General features: G+C 38.6%; 1 protein-coding gene and 1 long non-coding RNA gene across 2 annotated transcripts; one reads left to right on the top strand and one right to left on the bottom strand.

Moving 5' to 3' along the window:
* Nucleotides 1-3,456: 3,456 nt before the first annotated feature.
* On the top strand, nt 3,457-4,293 carry LOC106407773 (glutathione S-transferase T3-like). Its single transcript, XM_013848638.2, has one exon. The coding sequence runs from the start codon at nt 3,457-3,459 to the stop codon at nt 4,291-4,293; it is 837 nt and encodes a 278-aa protein (XP_013704092.2).
* Nucleotides 4,294-13,430: 9,137 nt separating this feature from the next.
* On the bottom strand, nt 13,431-13,817 carry LOC111207832. Its single transcript, XR_002660074.2, has 3 exons — nt 13,769-13,817; nt 13,584-13,683; nt 13,431-13,492 (listed from the first exon to the last, which is right to left on the bottom strand). It is a non-coding gene; the product is annotated as an uncharacterized LOC111207832 (long non-coding RNA).
* Between the last annotated feature and the right edge of the window lie 9,899 nt (nt 13,818-23,716).

The following is a 23,716-nucleotide window of genomic DNA, read 5'->3' as shown; positions in this document are numbered from 1 at the left end:
TTAGTCATTTGTAATTTGGTTTTTCTTTAATATTTCACAATATAACGTTATTATATTTTAGGTTTATTTGATTTTTTTTTTTAAAAACACTATAGCATGATATATATGATGTATTTATTATTTTAACAAAAAGAGACATCAATAGCAATGAGATTATTTATCTGTTTACATAGATTAATATATCTCGATATAATTTAAAAATTCATAAATATAACATTTAAGAAATTTAGGTTTATTTGATTTATTTTTGTTTATATACAACAAATCATTTATTTACTAGCTTAACAAAATACTCGTCATTTACTTAATCAACTTCAATCACCGATTTACTCATCAGTTTACACCGATTAATAAATATAAGTACAATTTCAAATGTTTAAAGCTCACAAAAATTTATAATATTATATGATTTTTTTTTACTAAAAATGTATTAATGGTGATATATCTTAATATACATCAAAATAGTTAATAGTTATTATTCTATGTATAAAATCCTATCAAAATACATACTTGTATGAATGATGTTGTTGTAGTTACTTTCAAACCTTGTAATTTTTTTAATAAACTGGTATAGTTTTTAATAAGCAACTAGATCTCGATCCACGCAACCGCGCAAATTTTTGTTTTCATTTATTTTTATATGAATATTTTGTTTTCAATTCTAAATTAGTATATATTATAATATATGTGTCTATCAATTTTTAAAACATAATAAGTTTACGATATATTTTTTTAATGAATAGATTGTTTTAAACTTTCACATGTATTTGTATCTTCTTCTATATATATATTTTTGGATTATTATTTCATTATTAAAATCGTAACTATATATATAAAGATTAGTAAAATATTATTTTATTGTCATATTCAAAGATATTGTAACATTTCACAAATTTAGAAAGTTTTTAAAAAATTAAAATTTTCGCTTCATAGATTTATACTATCGAGTAAATAATTAAACATTTAGTTTTTGCTTAATTTTTAAAATAAACTATATAGCTTAAAATTTGTTTTCATTGGTTTAAGATAGTAAAGATTAATCATTGTTAGATAATATGATTTTTGTTATTTTAAAAAAAAATCTTTATCATTTTAAAAGTTAACATCGACAAATATTTAAATATTTAACATATAGAGGTATAGTATTACAACATTAAATTATATCAATTTAATTTATACTATCTATAAATCTAATGGATCATCTATTCTTTAAATCCAACTATTGATAGCCCAATACAATTTTCTGGTATGCCCAAAATTTAAATGATAAGATTAGAGATTAAATGTAACATGACTTTCTAGGAATAGGTCCATTAGGTATATTTTTTTTAAAAAAATTACACATTAATCAAGGTTGTGACTTGTGTTTTAATATTGCAACATTTCATAAATTTAGAAAGTTTTTAAGAAATTAAACTTTTCGTTTCATAAATTTATATTATCGAGTAAATAATTAAACATTTAGTTTTTGTTTAATTTTTAAAATAAACTATATAGTTTAAAATTTGTTTTCATTGGTTTAAGGTAGTAAAGATTAATCACTGTTAAATAATATGATTTTTGTTATTTAAAAAAAAAATCTTTATAATTTTAAAAGTTAACATCGACAAATATTTAAATATTTAACATATCGAGTTATAGTATTACAATATTAAATTATATCTATTTAATTTATACTATCTATAAATCCAATGGATCATCTATTTTTTAAATCCAATTATTGATAGCCCAGTAAAAATTTCTGGTAGACCCAAAATTTAAATGATAAAATTAGAGATTAAATGTAACATGATTTTGTAGGAATAAGTCCATTAGGTGCATTTTTAAAAAATCACACCTGAATCAAGGTTGTGACTTCTGTTTTAATATATAAGATAGGTACGTTAGGTCTATTTTTAAAAAATACATATGAATCAAGGTTGTGACTTCCGTTTTAATATATAAGATATTACATTTTTGTTGAAAATATAATGATGCATATCAAAGTTGACAAATAATAATGTTGCATTACCAAATAAGTCGCTAGTTTCGGACAAACTCTTAGAGCATGTGCATTGCAGGATCTTAACACTAATTCTTAGCCTAATAAGCAATTAAATTAAATGGAAAAAAGGGATTTACTTAAGAGCTGAGTCTTAATTAAGCGCAGGAAGCACCAGGTCTTTGTGACGCGTGGCGAGACGTGATACGCCGTCTGTCTTGAGAGAAAACAAAAGCCGAACCGTTTTTGTGTCTTTGTTCTTTCTCTCTTCGACGAAAGAGAGAGGAGGTGAGATGGAGGATGAATCTCGGCGGTGGTTCTGATCGATGTTGGAGCGTCGTTGGTTCTGATCGAGGAAGAATCTCGGTTACTCTCCTCGACGGAATCCGGTGGATCTCCTCATCGATTCTCGCTGGCTCCTCTCGACGAATCTCGGTGGCTAAGGTCAAAGAATCACGGCGGCTATCCTCGACGGATAAAATCCGTGGATCCACCCGAGGATGAAAATCTCCAGTTACTGGTGATTGCAATCGAAAGGTAAACTCAATTTTAGATTTTTTTTTTATTTCAGTGTCTTTGCATGTCTTTGATTTTGGTCGTTCTTGTTCTTGTCGATTGTTTGACTCAATTAATATTTTTAGGAGATACTGTGGGTTCTTCTCTCAAAAAAATCAAAGAAGGAACCGAAGCAAGTTACTGGAGAGATTCTTTCTTTCTTCAGAAGGAAGAACTTCAATGTTAAATCAAAGGTTCGAACTTTATGTTATGGTTCGAAATTTCTTAAGCTCGATTCAAAGGTTGAGAATTTTGTCTGGGACCGTTTTGACTTCAATTCTTAACTTGGACTGCGTTTATTTACTGACATTGTTTACGGAATTGTGCAAGGATCAATGGTTCCAAGGAGAGGAGTAGTTGCTCTGCTCACGTTCTGTACAGTGAGGAGATAAAGGTAAATCGAAAGTTTCCTTCTTTGACCCGCTAGATTGATTTTAGTCTTTTAGTTGTAGTTTGAATTGAAGTCGATGGTGTAATAAATGTTTAGGTTAGAGTATGGTTGTGTAAGTAATAAATAGAACTTATGGTTGGAGTTTAGTGATGGTGTAGAGTGATGGCTGAGGGATACTAGTATATTGCAGGATCTTTTTCAGTTTCTTTGTTATATTGGTAAGATATTTGACTGAAGCTTGTGTAATAAATGTGTTGGTTAGGGATAGATTACGGTTGTCTTAGTAATAAATAGAAGTTATGGTTTAGGGTGGTAAATGTGTTAGCTTTGTGTCAAGTCAATGGGTTGTGATGAATGTGTATAGAAATATGTCAAATCCTCTCTTAAACGCATTGCTTCTGTTTCCTCTATTAAACACATTGCTTCTGTTTTCTTCTTATTCATTAACAACTCTTTGATCTTCTCTTCCATCTATAACACTTTCCTTGCTCTTGTTCTTATATTTCTCTTGTCTTTCACACAATCAAAAATGGAATTTAATCCATTTACGAGTGGACCAAAATTTGTTGATCTTCTCCAAAGTCAACAAACTATATTTGGTTCATCTGAAGTCCCTGTATATGGAACTCCACATTCTGTCGGTTCAGTGAGTGTTGTAGAGGGTAAAGAACGGAGGGCATGGACGCCTGCAGATGACATTTTGCTCATCAGTGCCTGGCTCAACACGAGCAAAGACCCAGTCGTGGGTAATGAGCAAAGATCAGGCGCATTCTGGAAAAGAATTGCAGCCTACTTTGGGGCAAGCCAGAAAGCTGAAGGGTCCAAACCGAGAGAGTCGACGCACTGTAAGCAGCGGTGGCAGAAGATCAACGACCTCGTGTGCAAGTTCTGTGGCTCGTTTGAAGCTGCAACAAGGAAGAAGACCAGCGGACAAAATGAAACTGATGTCCTAAAAAAAGCGCATGAGATCTTCTACAACAACCATCAAAAGAAGTTCAATCTCGAGCATGCGTGGATGGAGCTCCGAAACGATCAGAAATGGTGCGATCTTTCAAGCTCAAAACTGGAGGGAATCTATAGGAAGAGGAAGGTGGCCGATGCTGGAGCTGCAACTGAAGCTGATGAATGCACGAGTCGTCCACCGGGTGTAAAGGCAGCTAAGGCACGTGGTAAGAAGTCAGCAGTTGAGGAGAAGGGGGTGTCAGCCTTTGAGTCCATGTGGACCATCAAACAGGCTGATCTAGCCTCTAAAGAAAGGCTCTCCAAGATGGCTCTGCTTGACAGGCTGTTTGCAAAAGAAGGACCATTGAATGAGCGTGAGGAAGCACTAAAGACCAGGCTGATAGATGAATTGTTGGCTGTTTGAGTTTAAGTTTGAGTCTGTTTGTTGGATTGTTGGCTGCTTGCGTTATGAATTGAGTCTGTTTGTTGTTCTGTTTCATCGAGTCTAAGTGGTAATGTAGTTCTAGTTGTGTGTTGTTCTGTTTCAAGTGGTTTGAAGTTGTTACATGTTCTTGTTCTGTTTGAAATGTAATGTTGTCTTGTTGAAATGAACGTGTCAAATGGTTTCAAATGGTATTAAGATTCTTGTTGTGTTGTTCTTTTTTTTTTCAGGTGAGAGACTGTACTTTGGGACAGAGACTTGTGTGTGTCTGTGGTGCAGATTGTGAGTGGAAGGGTCACGAGAGTGAGTATGTTGTATCACGAGAGAGAGAGAGAGAGAGAGAGAGAGAGAGAGAGAGAGAGTGCAGTACTATTGTTTTCTTCTATCACAAGAGAGAGAGAGAGTGAAGAACTATTGTTTTCTTCTATCACGAGAGAGGAGTGATGTACTCTTGTTTTGTAATGTTGTATCACGAGATTTGTACTATTGTTTTGTAATGTTCTATCACGAGAGACAGTCTTATAGTCTAATTAGAATCACACACACTTATAAATTGTTATCTAGTGTCACCATTCTCACCATCCTCTTCAATATCTTTCTACAAATCGATCATAATCTCACCATCCTCTCCATTCTATTTCAACGAAAGAAGTTATATCTTCTTACCAAAACAAAATACAATCGTCCATAATCTCACCATCCTCTCCATTCTCTTTATTCAAAGACAATACTATCTTCCACAATCTCTTCATTCTCAATCCTCAGTTTATCTCTTTGAAAAAATATACAAAACTTATCATTTTATTATGGCATCATCCTCTCATAACACTTTCGATGGGTCTATTGATGAGGCTTTCGATCAATATTTTGATCAATTTTTTGATCAACAATTTGATCAAACTATGGAGAATCTGATCAATGCTAATGGTGATCAAGAAGATGCAAGAAACAGAAGAAAAAAGAGAGCTTTTATCGAGCGAAATCGTGAAGAAGGCAATCTCCGGTTATAGAATGATTATTTCAGTGACACTCCAACATATCCTGAAAATCTATTCCGCCGACGATTTAGAATGAACAAGCGATTGTTCATGCATATTGTTGATCGCCTCTCCAACGAAGTTCATTTCTTTCGTCAAAAGAAAGACGGTCTCGGAAGGCTTGGTCTCTCTATACTTCAAAAGTGTACTGTAGCTATTCGTGTGTTGGTATATGGTTCTGCGCTTGATGCGGTCGACGAATACCTCCGGCTCGGTGCAAACACTGCTCGGTTATGTGTGGAAAATTTTGGGGAAGCAATAATAGATTTGTTCGGCGATGAGTACCTGAGAAGACCAACACCGGATGATCTTCAACGTCTACTTTATATTGGAGAGATTCATGGATTTCCCGGGATGATAGGGAGCATCAATTGTATGCATTGGGAGTGGAAGAATTGTCCCACCGCTTGGAAAGGGCAATATTCTCGTGGTTCTGGAAAACCCACTATTGTCTTAGAGGCGGTTGCTTCACATGATCTCTGGATATGGCATGCGTTTTTTGGACCTCCAGGTACTTTAAATGATATCAATGTTCTTGATCGCTCACCTATTTTTCATGACATAATAAATGGTCAAGCTCCGAAGGTGAATTTCTCGGTCAACGGAAGACAATATGATTTGACTTACTATCTGACCGATGGTATTTATCCAAAATGGGCTACATTTATCCAATCTATTTCGCTTCCACAAGGGCCCAAAGCAACTTTATTTGCTCAACGTCAAGAAGCTGTCCGAAAAGATGTCGAGCATGCTTTCGGAGTCTTGCAAGCTCGATTTGACATTATTAAAAATCCAGCTCGTATTTTGGATAAAGTCAAGATCGGAAAGATTATGAGAGCATGCATCAGACTCCATAATATGATAGTACAAGACGAACGAGATCAAAACACTCATTTTGATGTTTCGGAATTCCAACAAGGAGAAGGCAACGGAAGTTCACAAGTCAATATCACCTACTCTACATACATCCCTTCAAATATGGGCAATATGATGAATGTTCGAACTACAATTCGTGATAAACGAATTCATGAACGACTTAAAGCTGATTTGGTTGAACATATGTGGTCTAAATTTGGAGGTGATCAAGACAACAACTGAGCTTCAATGTCTCTTTTAAATTATTATCAGTTATTTTAGTAATCTTTGTTTTAATGTTTTTATTTTAAATTCTACACTACAAGAAAACAGCAAGGATTCTGAGGGAAAAAATCGTCGGAATTTCGTCGGAATATCGTTATTCCGACGACATACCGACGAAACAAGTCGTCGGAAATAATTCCTCGGAATTTCTTCTTTCCTCGGAAATCCCTCGGAATTTTCCGACGGAATTCCGAGGAAACAAACTTCCGAGGAAATTCCGAGGACCACTAGTTTGTCGGAAATGTCCTCGGAATATACCGAGGGAGAACTTCGTCGGGATATTTCCTCGGACGTTCATCGATCGATGCGTTTTGGACATATATACATCGATCGATAGGAATATACCGACGGACATATTCCTCGGAATATACCGAGGGACATGTCCCTCGGTATATTCCGAGGAACCCGTTCCTCGGAATATTCCGAGGGAACAGTTCCTCGGAATATTCCGAGGGAACAGTTCCTCGGTATATTCCGAGGAACATGTCCCTCGGTATATTCCGAACGTTTTTTTGTAAACAGATCGATCGATGGATTTATGTCCTCGGAATGTAAAAAATATTAATTTTTTTTTAAAAAATATAATTTCTGCAATTTAAATTCGAAAATATGAAATTAAAATTAAAATTGAAATCATATTAATAAATATTCAAAGTTTCACAAATAAAAATAAAACATTCCGAGTTTTTGGAAAAAAAAAAAAATCTACGGGTCTGGCATGTCCGGGAACACCTCGTTCGGGTACATCCTCTGCATCATCTCCATCATTTGCTGGTTCAGCCTCCTCTGTGCCTCATAGCCCGCCTGTTGAGCCGCCATCTGGGTCTCCAACAAAGATATACGATCATCTTTGTCCTTCAACTGGGCCGTAAGTACTTCTGGATCAACAAAGGGCGGTGGTACAGAAGAAGGAGGAACCGACTGGGTGCGACGACCCAAACCGACCAAACGTCCCTTCTTCTTTGGAACCGACTGAATAGAAAATAGCCAAATTTACAAATTTAAACAAAAAAATAAATGAATTGAACTTTAAAAAAAAAGAACTTACGGATTCAACGATTTCGTTGATTCGAAACCGGGACAAGTTGGTCGAAGCCGTCGAAGCGTCATCCTCGGTTTGAAGCTGAGACACTTCGTCTACCACCTGAGTTTGGACCAGGTCGACCACGTCCCTCACAAGACCGTCATCAATCTGGCCGGTCTTCTTGTTGGTATACGCCCTCCTCATTAGGGCGAGATCATCAACCGGCTCGCCATCATTTTCTTCCGCCTTGAAAAAAAACATAAATTAAAGAAACATTAGAAATTAGAAGAAATGCACAATAAATTAAAATTCTGAAACTCAAATAATTGAAGAAAAAACGTTTGAACTTACCATGCGATCTCCCAGAGTGGCAATAGATTGAGCACCCAAGTTATGCTTGTAGATGCCCTTCCCTTTACGGTCGCTCCTGCGGTTGGTGGAGTTGGTGGAAGAAGTTTCTTTCGTCTCTTCCTTATCCCAATGCGCACACAACTCCTTCCAGACCGTGTCGTTCATCGACTTTGGGACCTTTTAATAAAAAAAAAAATAGTTTATTAAATTTAAAAATAGTTTAATAAATTAAAAAATTGTTTAATAAATTAAATCGAACCTTATTGATTTCCCACTTTTTCTTCCACTCGTGGATCTGCTTCCCATAGTTGTCCATAACTTTATGGACGAAGTGGTGATAGATAAAGAGCGTCTCATCGGAATTCCAGTTGAACTCTTGCTGAAAAAAAAACACAATTAGTAGAAAATTTATATTAAAGATTAAAAATATAAGTAAAAAATTAGAATAGTTACCGCAAACTGACGAAACCACAGAACCTGCTTTTCGGTAGGGAAGTGAGTGAAAGTCGGATGTCCCTTGTCGAGGACCGAGTACATCATACGGTTGATCCATGCGCTGATCCCGTTCCCGGATCGGTTGAACCTAATAAAAAGAACAAACGGTTAATAATGAATCCAAAATTAAAGAAAAAAAAATGTTTAATTACCATGTTTGACCATGTCCATGTGGATACGGAGTGAGATACGGAAGATGGTCACGACCGGGCTGTTGAACCAACTCCGCAACACTCATCACTCCCGGAGGACCCGGAGGAGGAGGAGCGGGTGCAGCAGCGGGAGCGAGAGGAGCAGGAGCGGGTGCAGCAGAGGGAGATGTATGGTAGGAGCTGTGGGGCGAAGGGGAATCCTGAAAATGGCTGGAATCCCGAGACTGGCTCCCCGTACCACCGCGACCACGACGCTGTCGAGGCCGGATCTGATCATCATGAGACCTGTAAATTAAAAAAATATATTTAATAAATACAGAAATATATAATTTTTTTTTTTTTTTAAAGTCTCAAATAATTTAATCGCAAAAAAAGATTTATAGATATTAAAAATATTTAATAAATATATAAAAATAGTTCTAATAGTAAAAAATAGTTTTAATAAATAAAAAATAGTTCAATAATTACAAAAAATAGTTTTAATAATATATATATATATATTAAAAATATTTTTAAATCCCAAATAATAGTTTTTAATCACAGAAAAAGTTGTATAGATATTAAAAAATGTTTTGTAAAATCCAAAAAATCGAATTTATATACAAAAAAGATTTTGTAAAATCTAAAAAATTGAATTTATATAGAAAAATCATTTTCTAAAATACAAAAATCGATTTTATATACTAAAATCGATTTTATAAATACAAAAAAGCAAAAAAATTATAAAAAAATTATAAATAATTCAGCAAAACAAATTATTCAACCAAATCACAATTCTAAACCTATTATACAACCAAAAATCACATTCCTAACCAATCACCTTAACAAAAATCTATCAAAACTCCATAAAAACCTAACAAATAGAACCTAAGAGAGTGGGATAGGGTCCTTACATGATTTGTGTAAGAAAAGGGGGAGATCGCCGGAGATATCGTCGGATTTCAGGGGGAAATCGCCGGAGAAAAAAGAGAGGAGTCGCGCAGAGGAAGAAGAGAGAAATGGGGAAGAAGAAGTGGCTCGTGGTTATAAAACCTAGGGTCCGACGGATATTTTCCGTCGGAATTCCGTCGGAATTCTAATTTCAATTTTCGCAAAATATTTGCCCGGTAAAATAAAAATATATGCCGAGGAAATTCCGACGGATAGTAAAGTGTCCGTCGGAATTTCCTCGGAATATTCCGAGGAAATACCGAGGAACTAGTGTTTGGGGTTTCAAAACATCAATTTTTTTTAGGTTTTTCATTTCTTATACAATTGTAATGTATACCATTGAGGATTCTTTGTATAGATTAGCATAAACCATGAAATAACAAATTTCAAAACTAATTGAAAGTATTCCCTATACCGTTCATTAAAACGTATAAGTGTTTCTCTTATGTTGTGGGATTTGGTTCATACAATCGGAAAAGTGTTAATTAAGGGGTAATGAACCAATTTTAGACTTCATAATTAACGTAAGACACTTAATAAGGGTTATATAGGTGTTATTCAAACCGCAAAACGTTGTTTTCGGTTTAAAACCCCTATTTCCTCGGAATTTCCTCAGACTATTCCGAGGGAATTCCGAGGAAACCCTTTTCTTCCTCGTAATTCTGTCGGAATATTCCGAGGAAATTCCGAGGAACTAGTGTTTGGGGTTTCAATCTTGTACGTTTTTTTATAAACGACTCGCTCGATGTGTTTTTGAAAAAAAACACATCGATCGATCACCAGATGGACAAAAGCCGTAAGAATGTGATCGATCGATCAGATTATACCATCGATCGATCGAACATAATCTCAAACCTTCCTCGGAATATCCTCGGAAAACGGATCGATCGATGCGTTTGTGTAAAAAATCGCATCGATCGATCACCAGATGGACGAAAGCCGTAAGAATGTGATCGATCGATCAGATTATACCATCGATCGATCGAACAAAATCTGAAGCCTTCCTCGGAATGTCCTCGGAAAATCTTGTATGTTTTGTTATAAACGGATCGATCGATGCGTTTATATAATAAAACGCATCGATCGATGCGTGTGCGAACAGAATTATAAGGCAAAACCCGAACTTTTTGGATCTAAACCTCAGAACTCTCATCCCCTCCGATTTCCCCTATAATTCGACCCCCCCCCCTTTTTCTCTCTCTATAATCATCGGATTTGAACAATTTTGGGCTCTATTCCCCTTGATTTTTCGAGCTCTACCTGATTCCTACACTCGTTTTCACCCTAAGACAGGTATACTCCGCGAATCTCCACATTCTCAAATCGTGTTCTTGAGCAATTTTTTGGGTTTTGTGAATTTCTTATTTCCGTGTTGATTCCTTGATCAAATAAGTATGAAACAGATGTTTAAACACCAAATAGAACACAATTGTCTGTGATCAACGAGTTTGGAACAGGATTTGAGATGATTTAGGGATTGAGAATTTTTTTCAATTTGGTTTTTGTTTATCACAACTCGCTTGTTTTTTATCAAAACATATATTGCATACTCACTTGTTTCAAAGATTCTATTTTGTAGAGAATGAACCGCCCGAAAACATCAGCAAAGAAGAACACACAAGAAGAGGGTTCGTCTCAGCGAGAGAAGCAAAGGGCAAAGAACTGGGATAAGTCTGATACCACCCACTACAACAACATGAAGAAGGTAGCCGTTCCGGCTACACAACTAGCATGTCCTGAGACGATGACAATATTGGGAATCAAATCAGACATTGAAGGGCTGTTCCAGAACATGGGTCTAGGCCAACTATGCAACCTCAACGAACCCACTTATCCGGAGTTGGTACGCCAGTTCATAGCATCCGCATACGTCAGCCATCCCGATGATAGCCATCAGGAAGGTTTTTTGGCATTCGTAGTGCAGAAAAAATACTTTGAGGTATCTTTCACAGACCTCTGCGGATTATTTGGATTGAGTGCAGGGGAGAGGACATCTGGTCTTTATTGGACTTCAGAGCTGTTGAACTTCTGGGAAACGATTGGCACAGGGGTTTATAGATCTTCTCAGGCAAAGGAGTCACTTATCCGGAGCCCAGTACTGAGATATGCCACACGCCTCATTGGCTCATTGCTATACGGGACAACCACAGCCGCATCAGTCACGCAATGGGAGTTGTGCCTCCTGTACCAAGGTGTGAGGCATTTGCTACCGGCATTTGGAAACTCTACATTCCCACCTGCTACTGCCTTCAACATGGGAGCGGTGCTGGCCGCAAACTTAGCAGGATACAAGGGGAAAGTAACCAAATCCAAGAGCCGTGCATGTGGATTTGGTGCAGTGATTACTCGGATCCTTACACATGTGGGTGGAGACTGCGAGAACCATCAGGTAGCACTGGACAGATCGAACAAAATTGCTTGGAACTACCTGGATGTCAAAAATCTAGTAAGTAAGGAGTTCATAGCTGGTCCCCACTCGAGGATCCATCGGGATGGTCCTTACGTCTACGTATTCCAGGACCGAGCGAAGAAAACACTCTACTGCCACCTGCCTCAGATCGGCCTGACTGCTCTACTTTCAGACGCTGCAGTTGAGTTCCTACCCCCTGCTACCGCACTAGTAGACAAGCCATCCTTCTTCACGCCAAAATATCAGACCAAAGGCAAGGCCGTGGATGATGAAGAAGGAGAAGATGAGGCTGCACAAGCCATTCCAGATGATTCACAACCCCATCAGCTACTCCCATCAGACTCCAGCCAGTACAAGCTGCAAGAGCTTCCACCGAACGCCACTTCGCGCCAGCAACAACATTGGAGAGATCAGAGCATAAAGACAAACAACGACATGCTACACAAGATCTGGGCTGCCATTTCACGTATCAGGCCGTGTCGTTTCCAAAAGGATGATGTAGTTCATCGGGACAACTCTCCATCCAGCTCTGGTTCGGGTTCGAGTGGTACACACAGGGTAAGAAAGAGGTCTAAGAGAGCCAAAGATGCAGGAACATATGGAGCAGGAGACGAGGAGTAGGAGCTATGTTTTTTTTTCGGTTAATTTTGAACTTAGTTTTGAACTTAGTTTTTTATTTTATTTTTTTTCTTAATTATGAGTTCATATATCTTTTACATGGTTTCTTCATTTTATTTAGTTGTGTTTTGAGTAGTTTTTAATTCGTATTCAGCTTTGCCTTGCTAGATAAACCAAATAACTAATATCTGAGGAAAGAGGTTATATCAAGTGTTCCTCGGAATTTCCTCGGTATTTCTTAAAAAAAAAAAAAAAAAATCAATGGTATTCTGTTTCCGAGTCATCATCACTATATGAATCTGAATCTGGATCTTGGTGAAACTCTCCAATCACTGGTTCATCCTCTACGTGAACGACGGCTTCCTCTCCGAAGTCGGTTAAATCGACTACAAGGCCAACTCCAGCTAAATCTTATGCTGCACTTAAGTTGCCGGATGTGCTTGGTTGTAGTGGGTCTTCCAGCTCAGAACTTCCCTGAACTCGGCCTCTCGGGTTGAGTCTTGTAACAGTAACCCATGGATCATCTCTGTTCCTTACCCGGGGGTACTTGATATAACAAACCTGTAACATTTAGAAAAATTATAAATTAATACACATGATGATGAATCATTCTGAATAATTAACATTTAATTACCTGATCGGCCTGAGAAGCAAGAATGAAAGGATCATAATATTGCAGCTTTCGCCTCGAATTTACTGATGTAACACCAAATGCATCTGTTCTCACACCTCGATCTGGAGTGTTGTCGTGCCAATCACAATAGAAAACAGTACAGCGCAATCCAACCATGCCCAAATACTTGATTTCCAAAATCTCATGTATGTGTCCGTAGTATACATCATCTCCTGATGCAGAACAAACGCCAGCATCATAAGTCGTACTCGAACGTCTCCTCTTCTGAGTTGTGAATGCATATCCTCGAGTACAAAATCTCGGATATGACTTCACAACAAAGTTTGGTCCAACGACCATCTCGCGTATCCAATCGTCAAATGTTTCACCTCTGGCCAAACCAGCAGACACCTATTAATAGCACATATATATGTTATATCAATAAATGTGAATTAGTATAAATATGTGATAAATGATATTTTAATTTGTTTAAAGCACTCACATAAATAAACATCCATCTAGCAAAATCTCTCTGCTTCATTTCTTCTAGTTCGTCCTCTGTGGCGTATCTATATTCGAACCGCTTTTCTGCCATGAAAATCCTGTACATATGATGACAATAATGTAATTAATTAAGATTTAAATTTCAACTTGTTAAAATAAAAATTTGTAAGCTAATTTATTTACCTCTCATATTGAAGAACATCTTCGCAGTTGGTGAGCAAATATGTTTGCAAATGACTGCGCTCCTGCTCAGTAAGTCGACGGTCCTTTGGTTTTCCGCTAAGTCGCCCAACGTCTGTGAAAATGTCTGGAACCGTAACAGGATATGTTGCCCGTTCGCCTCTATCATCATGCCGAGCAGGTCTTCTGTTTTTGGTCTGAACTTCTGCTGGAAAGTAGTACTCGGCAAAGTTTGAAGTTTCTTCATTGATCATCTGTGCGACTATAGAACCTTCCACCCTACTTAAATTTTTCACCATCTTCTTCAAATGGAACATATACCGCTCATACAGATACATCCATCTATACTGCACATGACCACCAAGTTCCAATTCTCTTGCCAGGTGAATAACAAGATGCTCCATAACATCAAAAAACGAAGGAGGAAATATCTTCTCTAGGTTGCACTCAATCACGGCTATGTTAGTCTTCAAATTTTCAATACCTTCAAGAGTCACTGATCTCGTGCATAAATCGCGGAAGAAACCACTTATCCCTGCAATTGCTTCATGAACATTTCGTGGTAATAGTTCCTTGAAGGCAAACGGAAGGAAGCGCTGCATCATTACATGGCAATCGTGGCTTTTCAAGCCAGTAAACTTTCCTTCCTTTCTGTCGATACAGTTACGCAAATTAGATGCGTAACCGTCTGGAAATTCCACATCGTTTGAAATTTAATCAAAGAACACATCTTTTCCCTCTGCATCAAGTCGGTATATGGGAAAAGGAGCCCTACCATTCTCATCAACATGAAGTTCTGAACGAGCGCATATATCGACTAAATCCTGTCTTGACTTCAAATTATCCTTTGTTTTACCTTGAACATTAAGGATCGTGTTCATCAGATTGTCAAAAAAGTTCTTCTCAATATGCATGACATCTAAATTATGCCTTAGCAGATGATCCTCCCAGTATGGCAAATCCCAGAAAATACTTTTTTTGTGCCAGTTATGTAGTTCTCCAACAACATCTACCGGAAAACGCTCATGTCCACCGACGTCTGGCGTCCTTTCTGCACCAAAATCTCTTAGTTGTATCTTCAAATCTTTCCCACAATTTCCGGAGGTGGACTGTCAAACACCCTCTTGTTCTTCGTAAACAAATTCCTACTCCTACGATATGGATGATCAGGTGGTAGGAATCTCCTGTGACAGTCAAACCAACACGTTTTCCTTCCGTGTTTTAGTTGGAAAGCATCAGTGTTATCTTGACAATATGGACATGATAGCCTTCCATGCGTTGTCCATCCAGACAACATACCATATGCTGGAAAATCACTTATTGTCCACATTAGTACTGCCCGCATTTGAAAGTTTTTTTTACACGAAACATCGTATGTTTCAGCACCTTGAGCCCATAGTTGTTGCAACTCATATATTAGTGGCTGAAGAAACACATCAAGTGATCTCTTAGGATGCTCTGGTCCGGGAAAGAGAATCGAGAGAAACAAAAACTCTCGTCGCAAGCACAAGTTTGGGGGTAGGTTGTATGGTGTAAGAATGACGGGCCATAGAGAATATTGTCTTCCACTCTTGCCAAACGGACTGAAACCATCAGTACATAATCCAAGGTAGACATTTCTTCTCTCATACGCAAAGTCGGGATACTTTGATTGGAAACGCTTCCACGCTTTTGCATCTGAAGGATGTCTGATCTCACCTTCTGTTGAGTGCTCCGCATGCCATCTCATTGGTTGCGCTGTGCGTTCAGACATATACAACCTCTGCAACCTTTCCGTCAAAGGCAAATACCACATCCTTTTATATGGTACTGGAACTCTTCCACTCGTATCTTTATAACGAGGCTTCCCACAAAATTTGCATGTAACCCGCTGTTCATCCGCCCTCCAATAAATCATGCAGTTGTCGCTGCATACATCTATTACTTGATACGATAAACCAAGACCAGCTACGAGTTTCTGAACCTCGTAGTATGAACCAGGAGCTACATTATCCTCGGGTAGAATACCTTTTACAAAATCAGCAATCGCATCCACACAGTCTTCAGCCAAATTATAATCTGTTTTAATGCCCATCAATCTTGTAGCAGATGATAAAGCTGAATGACCATCTCTGCAACCTTCGTACAATGGTTGCTTTCCAGCATCCAACATATCATAAAATCTCCTAGCTTGTGCATTGGGTAAATCTTCCCCTCTAAAATGATCATTTACCATCTGCTCAGTACCTACACCATAATCTACATCCGTTCTAATTGGTTCTTCTAATCTAACCGCTGGCTGAGGTTCGCTAGTACTACCATGTTCATAATCAGTTTCCCATGATGATACCAAATTTTGTAACTTCGTGTAAACCCACTCAAATATAGATGAGTCCAAACATCCCACTCTTTAATAACCTTTCTATTTTTACAATTAGAGCAAGGACATCTTAACTTACCTGTTTTTGCTTCCGGTTGTCGGTGAACTAACCCCATGAATTCGGTTATACCTCGTTGGTATTCTTCCGTAAGCAATCTCGTGTTCGGATCCAAATGAGGTCGATCGATCCAAGAACGAAAATAATTTGAAGAAGACATATTTTTATGAATCAAATTCGTGTGTAAATAGAGTAAGAGGGAGGATGAAGATATGGAGTGAATGAAGAGGAAGAGGAGCTTGTATTTATAGGTTAAATCCTGCCGACAAACCGAGGAAATTCCGACGGAATTCCGACGCCAACGGCTAGTCCGTCGGAATTTCCTCGGAATTATGTAAAATCCTCAAACGGCTCTCCAACGGCTCTAATATTTCCTCGGAATTCATCGGTTTCTTCCGAGGAAAATATATTTCCTCGGAATTTCCTCGGAATATTCCGACGGATTGATATTTCCTCGGAATTCCGTCGGTATATTCCGAGGAAATTCCGAGGAAACCAAATTTTGTGTTTCCTCGGAATTTCCTCGGAAATTCCTCGGGATATTCCGAGGATTTCATTTTCCGTCGGAATGTCCGTCAGAATATCGCTGTTTTCTTGTAGTGCTATGTTTAAAGTGTAATGTTTTATTTTATTTTATTTAAAAAATAAAGTTTAGTTTCAAAAAAAAAGAAATTAATCATTTTTAATATAAGAACCCTTAACTTAAGAAACTTTCATTGAAAGACTAAAAATCAAGAGTTTATTAACATTAACTCTTAACCTAAATTAATTACTAAAATATTAGCTATGAGCCCATTAAGGGGGTTATAGCAATGCACATGCTCTTACTAAGAAAGAGTGAAGACTTTTCCATTTTGCCACTCTTTATCAGCTAAAGACGGCATGACACGGCGACTATCGCCTTCTCAGATGTCCGGAGCCGGACTTGGGATCGCCGCAATATCATACGTGGTGGTCGATTACATGAGATACGTGTCACCGTCGGCGCATTCTCGTCTTCAGCCTGTTCTTTGGTCGGTCCTGGTTCTTGCCGTCGTTACGCGTGTCCCTTTCTACAGGCACTGGCCTAAAGAGCTACGAGCAGCGATCCCTTTCCTCGCTTCGATCGTCTTTCTGCTTGGAGCTCTTCTCTTCGAAGCTCTTTGTGTTCGCTCTGTCACCGCCGTTCTTGGCTGAGATTGGCACCGGTAGATCTGTGTGGAACTTACCTTGAAAGTTGAAAGTTATGAGTGTGATTTTGACTTTGCTGTTTTGGCCTTGTTGGTGTTTCTGGATCTGATTTGAGTAGAACATGGTTTGACTTGAGTATCATAGATTTACAGTAATCTTTGGTTGAATGTTTGTCATTATGAGCAATATTTAGGGGGAATCTTTAAGTTTCTACTCATTTAATCAATTTATGGTGGAATTAAGTGTAGCTTATCGTTATTACAGTTATCTTTTCCTGGACGGTTAATGCATTTCTGTAACTATATTAACTACTTGAAGTAGAAATATTTAAGTTTATTTTCATTTATTCAATTAATTAAGAAACCAAGTGAAAATTGAATATAGCTTTATCAAAATTACAGTAATCTTTGGTTGAATGTTTAAGCATTTCTGTGACTTTATTATCTATGTGAGCGAGTCTTTTATAAGTTACTGTTCTTATTTTCAGTTGAAACTTCAGCACAGCTTTATCAACATTACAGTAATCGTTTATGAATGTTTATTATGTATTTCTGTAACTATATACATTATGAGTATGACAAATAATATTAGGAATGATAAATTTTTTGCTAATCTTTGACAGGGATACGTCTGTAACGACCCAAATCTTGTCCCGAAAAAAATTAGCCCAGTAAGACCCAATTACATTGCAGAAAATCATAATGTTTCCTTATTTAAGATGGGATTTCGTGGTGGCCTCTGACAGAGACTTTTGGGGATGGCAAAGCCCTGCCGGAAAGTCACCGGAATAGCCACAAATAGCCACCATGAAAGAGAAGCCATCCTACCATCCGAAAAGAGAGAGTAGAGCTCTGCAGACACGTTTTAGGGGAATAGAAGAACGATCAATCAAATATAAGTATTTCGAAGCTATATTTTTAGTTTATGTTCTACACTCATAGATCTATGTGTATTAGAAAGCAGATAGTCATTTGGAATTTTTATCTAAGAGTTATGGTTGTTTCTTTGGGACTGATATCTACATATCGGATCCGCAAACAGTCAACTTCATCAGCGTTTTACCGTTGATACAGAAGGAACCAGGGAACGTGCGAGATATCATTGGAAAGATCTCGATGCCAGCTTTTCAGATCATCTATCCGATCATCAAATCGACGTACGGTTAGAAAGTTATTGACGTTTCTTCTTGGCGAAGAATAAAGCTGTTGAGTTGCAGAGACAGTTCCGACCAGTCTCGGTGTAAGTGAGAAACGGTCGACAGAAACAAAATCTTTCAGTCTGGAAATTTGCCAGTAAGTATATAATTCTCTTATCTATCATCTCCTGCAAGCGGATCGTTATTCCGAGTTATTTTCTGAGAGTTATACTAGTTTTCGTGAGAGGTGTTGGTGAAATTTGCGTTTACGACCATCCTGGAGATGAAGCTACTTTGGTTAAGCAAATGGTGTCCGATCGTAGTAAACTTGGTGTCTATGGATAGAGGACATATAGGACTACATTATGACCGGGGGATATAAAAGTTAACGGTCAGTTCTTGAGTTATTCATCTGTTTGCTCTATGGTTCAGCTCTGCCAGAATATCATATTGATCTAATTTTAGAGAGCTCCGGAGTTGCTTTGTTAGAGCCGTCAAGGTCCATTCGGCGTTTCCTCAGGTTTCTTCAGAACCCATGGCAAAGGTGAGGGTCTATTCCGTAAATCCCGTACCAGTGTAGAATTCTCTCTATCGTAGTTTAAATTTCGAATCATGATCCGTCTGTTTGAATTGAGTCTTGATTGTTAGTTAGTTCATTCATTGTAAACTGGAACTAGGGGTCTAGATGATTCAACCTTTGATTGGATTGTGTGATATATATGTATGTATATATAGTTATTAGTAGGGACTATGTGCGCGGGCGGGGGCTCAGAGATGTCTGGGCTAGCGACGCTACTTTGATTGTGCGGGCAGGGGTTCAGAGACGTATGAACTTGCGATGCTACTGGTGCGGGCGTGTGGTGCATAGATGTTTGTACCATGGACACTACTTGAGAGGGCGGGGGTACAGAGACAGACTGTACTAGCGACGCTACGTTTTATATATCCATATGAGGAGATGCGGGGTGTATGGACTAGCTATATGCTATCATCGCATTGTTTGTGTTGTGTTTGTGTGATGCTTTAGGCGTCTTGTTTGTTCATGTTAGAGCTAAACTTCCATAGTGGGAGTTCTATTACTCAAGTCAGTGGTTTGCGTGTTTAGCATCCCATACCTCACGGAGTAACTCCCCTGTTACTCACCCCTCCTATTCCTTCCCCGTTCAGGTGAGACTGACGAGCAGGAGTGATTGCTATCGGACTGGTGCTTTGGGAGTTTTATTTCTTTCGTTTTCAGACTTGCGGTTTTTATGCTTTTACCGATATTTTCGGGATTTATTATGTTATTTGGATTTATGGCTATTTATTGGATTTACAACTTTGGAGAAGTAATAAATGGAGATTTCAGACTTTTTATTTAATTAAGTTATTTCGGAAAATACGGGTGTTACAATTTGGTATCAGAGCGGGGTTCCGTCCCGGCTCTGACCCGGGATGACGATTTGTTGGGACGTGATTTCGACTCGGTTTTGACTCAGTTTTATTTCGGTTTAATCGATTTTTAAAGATTTTTGAATCTGGGGATTTGGGAGTTTTAAAAGAAGAAAAATACATCACCTTTCCGTTCAGTGACTTTTAATCCAATTGTCTTTTTATTGACGATGAGTAAAACTCATCGTCATCCGCTCTCTAGTTAACAGGGTTTCAGCCAGATGTTCGAGAGATGGATGATGTCACAGTTTGATAGATTGCTCAGGTGTGTATTAGCTTCGTCTGTTGTGTTCGGAGATTGTCCGTATGTGGATATGTGATGTTGTTGCCACCACCCAAACTTCAAGCCATCGCTCCACGAGTTTTTGTTATTGGAGATTATGTGGTATGAGATGTGAGCCATGAGTTGGCATGTGTTATTCGTGTGTATGAGTATATTTATTGCCTTAGAGACATGGTTATTTTGTAAACTCGTGGGGATCGCTTTTGGATTGGGTGTGACAGCTTGCGTTGTGTGATATTGGAGTTACGCTTGGTATGTTTTCCAGTTTTTGGCAGTGTTGATCATTTCAAAGATGTGTCAGCTCGAACAGCTGACATAGAAACGCTGGGTGCTATTTATATTGATTGCGGTGTACCAGTTATGCTTGGAGGGCCGATTGGTTCAGAGACTCTTCAGAGATGGAGTTGTGTTTTGCGATATCATTCTTGGGATGGACTGGTTATCACGACATCGAGTACTGTTGGATTGCCTGAGGGCAAGAGTTCATATTTCTGGAGCATAGCAGATTTTATTTGCATACATGCTACATGCAGAGGAGCTATTGGATATGGGGAGTAAATGGATTTTGGTGATCATTTCGATGGTCAACATGAGTTGCAGGATCTTCTAGTTATCTCAGAGTATGGAGATGTATTTGAGGCCTTTGGAAGGGCCGTCACCAGCCAGAGGAGATGCTCTTACTATCGAGTTAGAGTCAGGGACAGCACCGGTTTCACGAGTTCTATACCGATTAGCGCCAGCAGAGATGGCTGAGCTGAAAGAACATATGGAAGATTCATTATACAAGAGATTTATCAGGCCGAGTAATTCGTCGTGGGGAGCACCAGTGTTGTTTGTAAAGAAAAAAATGATGGGAGTTTCAGGCTTTGTATCGACTACATAGACTTGAACATGGTAACCATCATATTGATGAGTTGTTGAATTAGCTGCATGGAGGTTCATGGTTCTCGAAGGTTGTCTTGGCATCAGGACATCATCAGATTGCTATAGTTTAGGAGTATGTACGGAATGTGGGTTTCCGTATACGTTATGGATATTATGAGTTTTGGTGATATCATTTTGGATCGACGAATGCACTAATAGCATTTGAGAAGCTTATGAATGATGTCTTTCGCGAACACTTGGACAAGTGCGCGATTGTACTCATCGACGACCCCATTGAGTTATTCTTGGAGTAGAGGGAGCATGATGAACGTTTGCGGATTGTGTATTGATGCATGAGGATCAGGTCATTTTATATGCATTGCATCAGTTGAGACCTCACGAGACCCACTACCCTATTCATGATTCGTAGTGGCTGCAGTGGTATTTGCGTTATAGTTTTGGAGATTGTAATTGTACAGGAAGGAAGTTCAGATTCTCTGGGATCATTGGAGTCTGAAATCTATCTTCATTCATTAAAACTTGTACTTGGACAGTGCAGTTGGATTGAGTTGGTAGCAGGCTACAGTTTGGATATTGCATACCATCTGGTAAAGACAACCAGGCCTTGGGTAGGCACATGAGCGACGTATCAGGAACCAAAGAGGTTCATGAGTTTACTCAGACATTTGCTAGTCTCAGATTGTGTGCCATTACTGTCGATGGAGAGACAGATGGCCTTGGGACTTTGGAGCAGGCAGTCTTGCTATGGAGGATACACCAAGCGCATGTTAGCGTTATGGCTTTGTAAGACGAACGAGATGGGGAGTATTCGATATCATAAGTGTTGAGCGGGATAGTTTTGAGCGGGATATACCTGTACCGAAACCGAGTTGTGTGTTGGACGATAAGCTGTTAAGAAAAGGGATCTTACAACAAATACATCACTTGTGTTTCTCTATCCATCGGGAACACCAAGGGGTACAAAGATATGAAGTGTTAACTATAATTGGTCTAGTATGAAGAGAGTTGTAGCTTCATTGCGTCACAGTGTCAGACATGTCAGATGGCTATGTCAGAGGATCAGTTATCTATCATGTTATTTTTGAGCTTGCTTTTCCCGGAGTGGAGATGAGGCATGGTGATTATGGACATTGTTATTGGATTTTTAATCACCATATGTGGAAAGGATGCCACATAGGTAGTCATGGATAGACTTACCAAGTCAGTCCATTTCCTAAGTAATTAAGAAGACAGTCAGAGCTAATCAGTTGGAGCAGACCTACATTATTGAGTTTGAGAGGTTTCATGGATGTCAACATTGTATCGTATTGGGATTCGAAGTTCACGTCTACATTTTTGGAGCCATTCATAAGGAACTTGGGACAAAGATCCACAGGAATACAACTTATTATCATCATACAGATGGTTAGTCAAAGAGGACTATTCAGACTTAGGGGACATGCTCAGGGATTACGTCTTATAATGGGATGGAAGATCGGAAAGCATTACATCTTGCAAAGTTTGCCTACTTCGGAAACTATCGTTCGAGCATTGAGATGACACCGTATGAAGCTATTTATGGTAGGCCTTGTCGTATACCACTTTGTTGTACCAAAGTGAGGGAGTGACATGAGTTAGAACTATTAATGGTTCAAGAGATGGTATAGCAAATGGACATGCTCAAGGATTGGCTTTGGGAAGCCCATGACGGCAAAGGATTTATGCAGTGAAGCGCCGTAAGGATTTGGAGTTACATATGAGTGATCTAGTGTACCTGAAAATAATGAAATTTCAGGGAGGACTTAAGACTCATAAGCTGAAGCAACTAAAACCGAGGTACATTGGACTGTATCCTCCGGTGGAGCGAATTGGAGCAGTTGATTGCAGTTATTTTTATCAGCAGTGTATCAGACTTCCATGACGTGATCCAAGTGAGATCCAATTCAGATGAGGATTGACTATCCGAAGATTTTTTTTTTTAGGACGGTATTGGACAGCTGACTCAGGATTTGAATTCGAGAACAAATTCCTTGTAAGTGGGGAATAATTGTTAGTTAGTTCGTTCATTGTAAACTGGAACTAGGGGTCTAGATGATTCAACATTTGATTGGATTGTGTGATGTTAAGATATGCGATATATATATATATATATATGTATGTATACATAGTTATTAGTAGGGACTGTGCGCGGGCGGGGGCTCAGAGATGTCTGGGATAGCGACGCTACTTTGATTATGCGGGCAGGGGTTCAGAGACATCTGGACTTGCGATGCTACTGGTGCGGGCGTGTGGTGCAGAGACGTTTGTACCATGGACGCTACTTGAGAGGGCGGTGGTACAGAGACATATTGTACTAGCGACGCTACGTATTTTATATCCATATGAGGAGATGCGGGGTCTATGGACTAGCTATATGCTATCATCGCATTGTTTGTGTTGTGTTTGTGTGATTCTTTAAGCGTCTTGTTTGTTCATGTTAAAGCTAAACTTCCATAGTGGGAGTTCTATTACTCAAGTCAGTGGTTTGAGTGTTTAGCATCCCAAACCTCACGGAGTAACTCCCCTGTTACTCACCCCTCCTATTCCTTCTCCGTTCAGATGAGACTGACGAGCAGAAGTGATTGCTATCGGACTGGTGCTTTGGGAGTTTT

This window comes from Brassica napus, chromosome C6, assembly GCF_020379485.1.
Source record: "Brassica napus cultivar Da-Ae chromosome C6, Da-Ae, whole genome shotgun sequence".
NCBI lineage: Eukaryota > Viridiplantae > Streptophyta > Magnoliopsida > Brassicales > Brassicaceae > Brassica > Brassica napus.
Note: the sequence above shows the minus strand (reverse complement) of the source record. Positions and strands in the feature narration are given on the sequence as shown.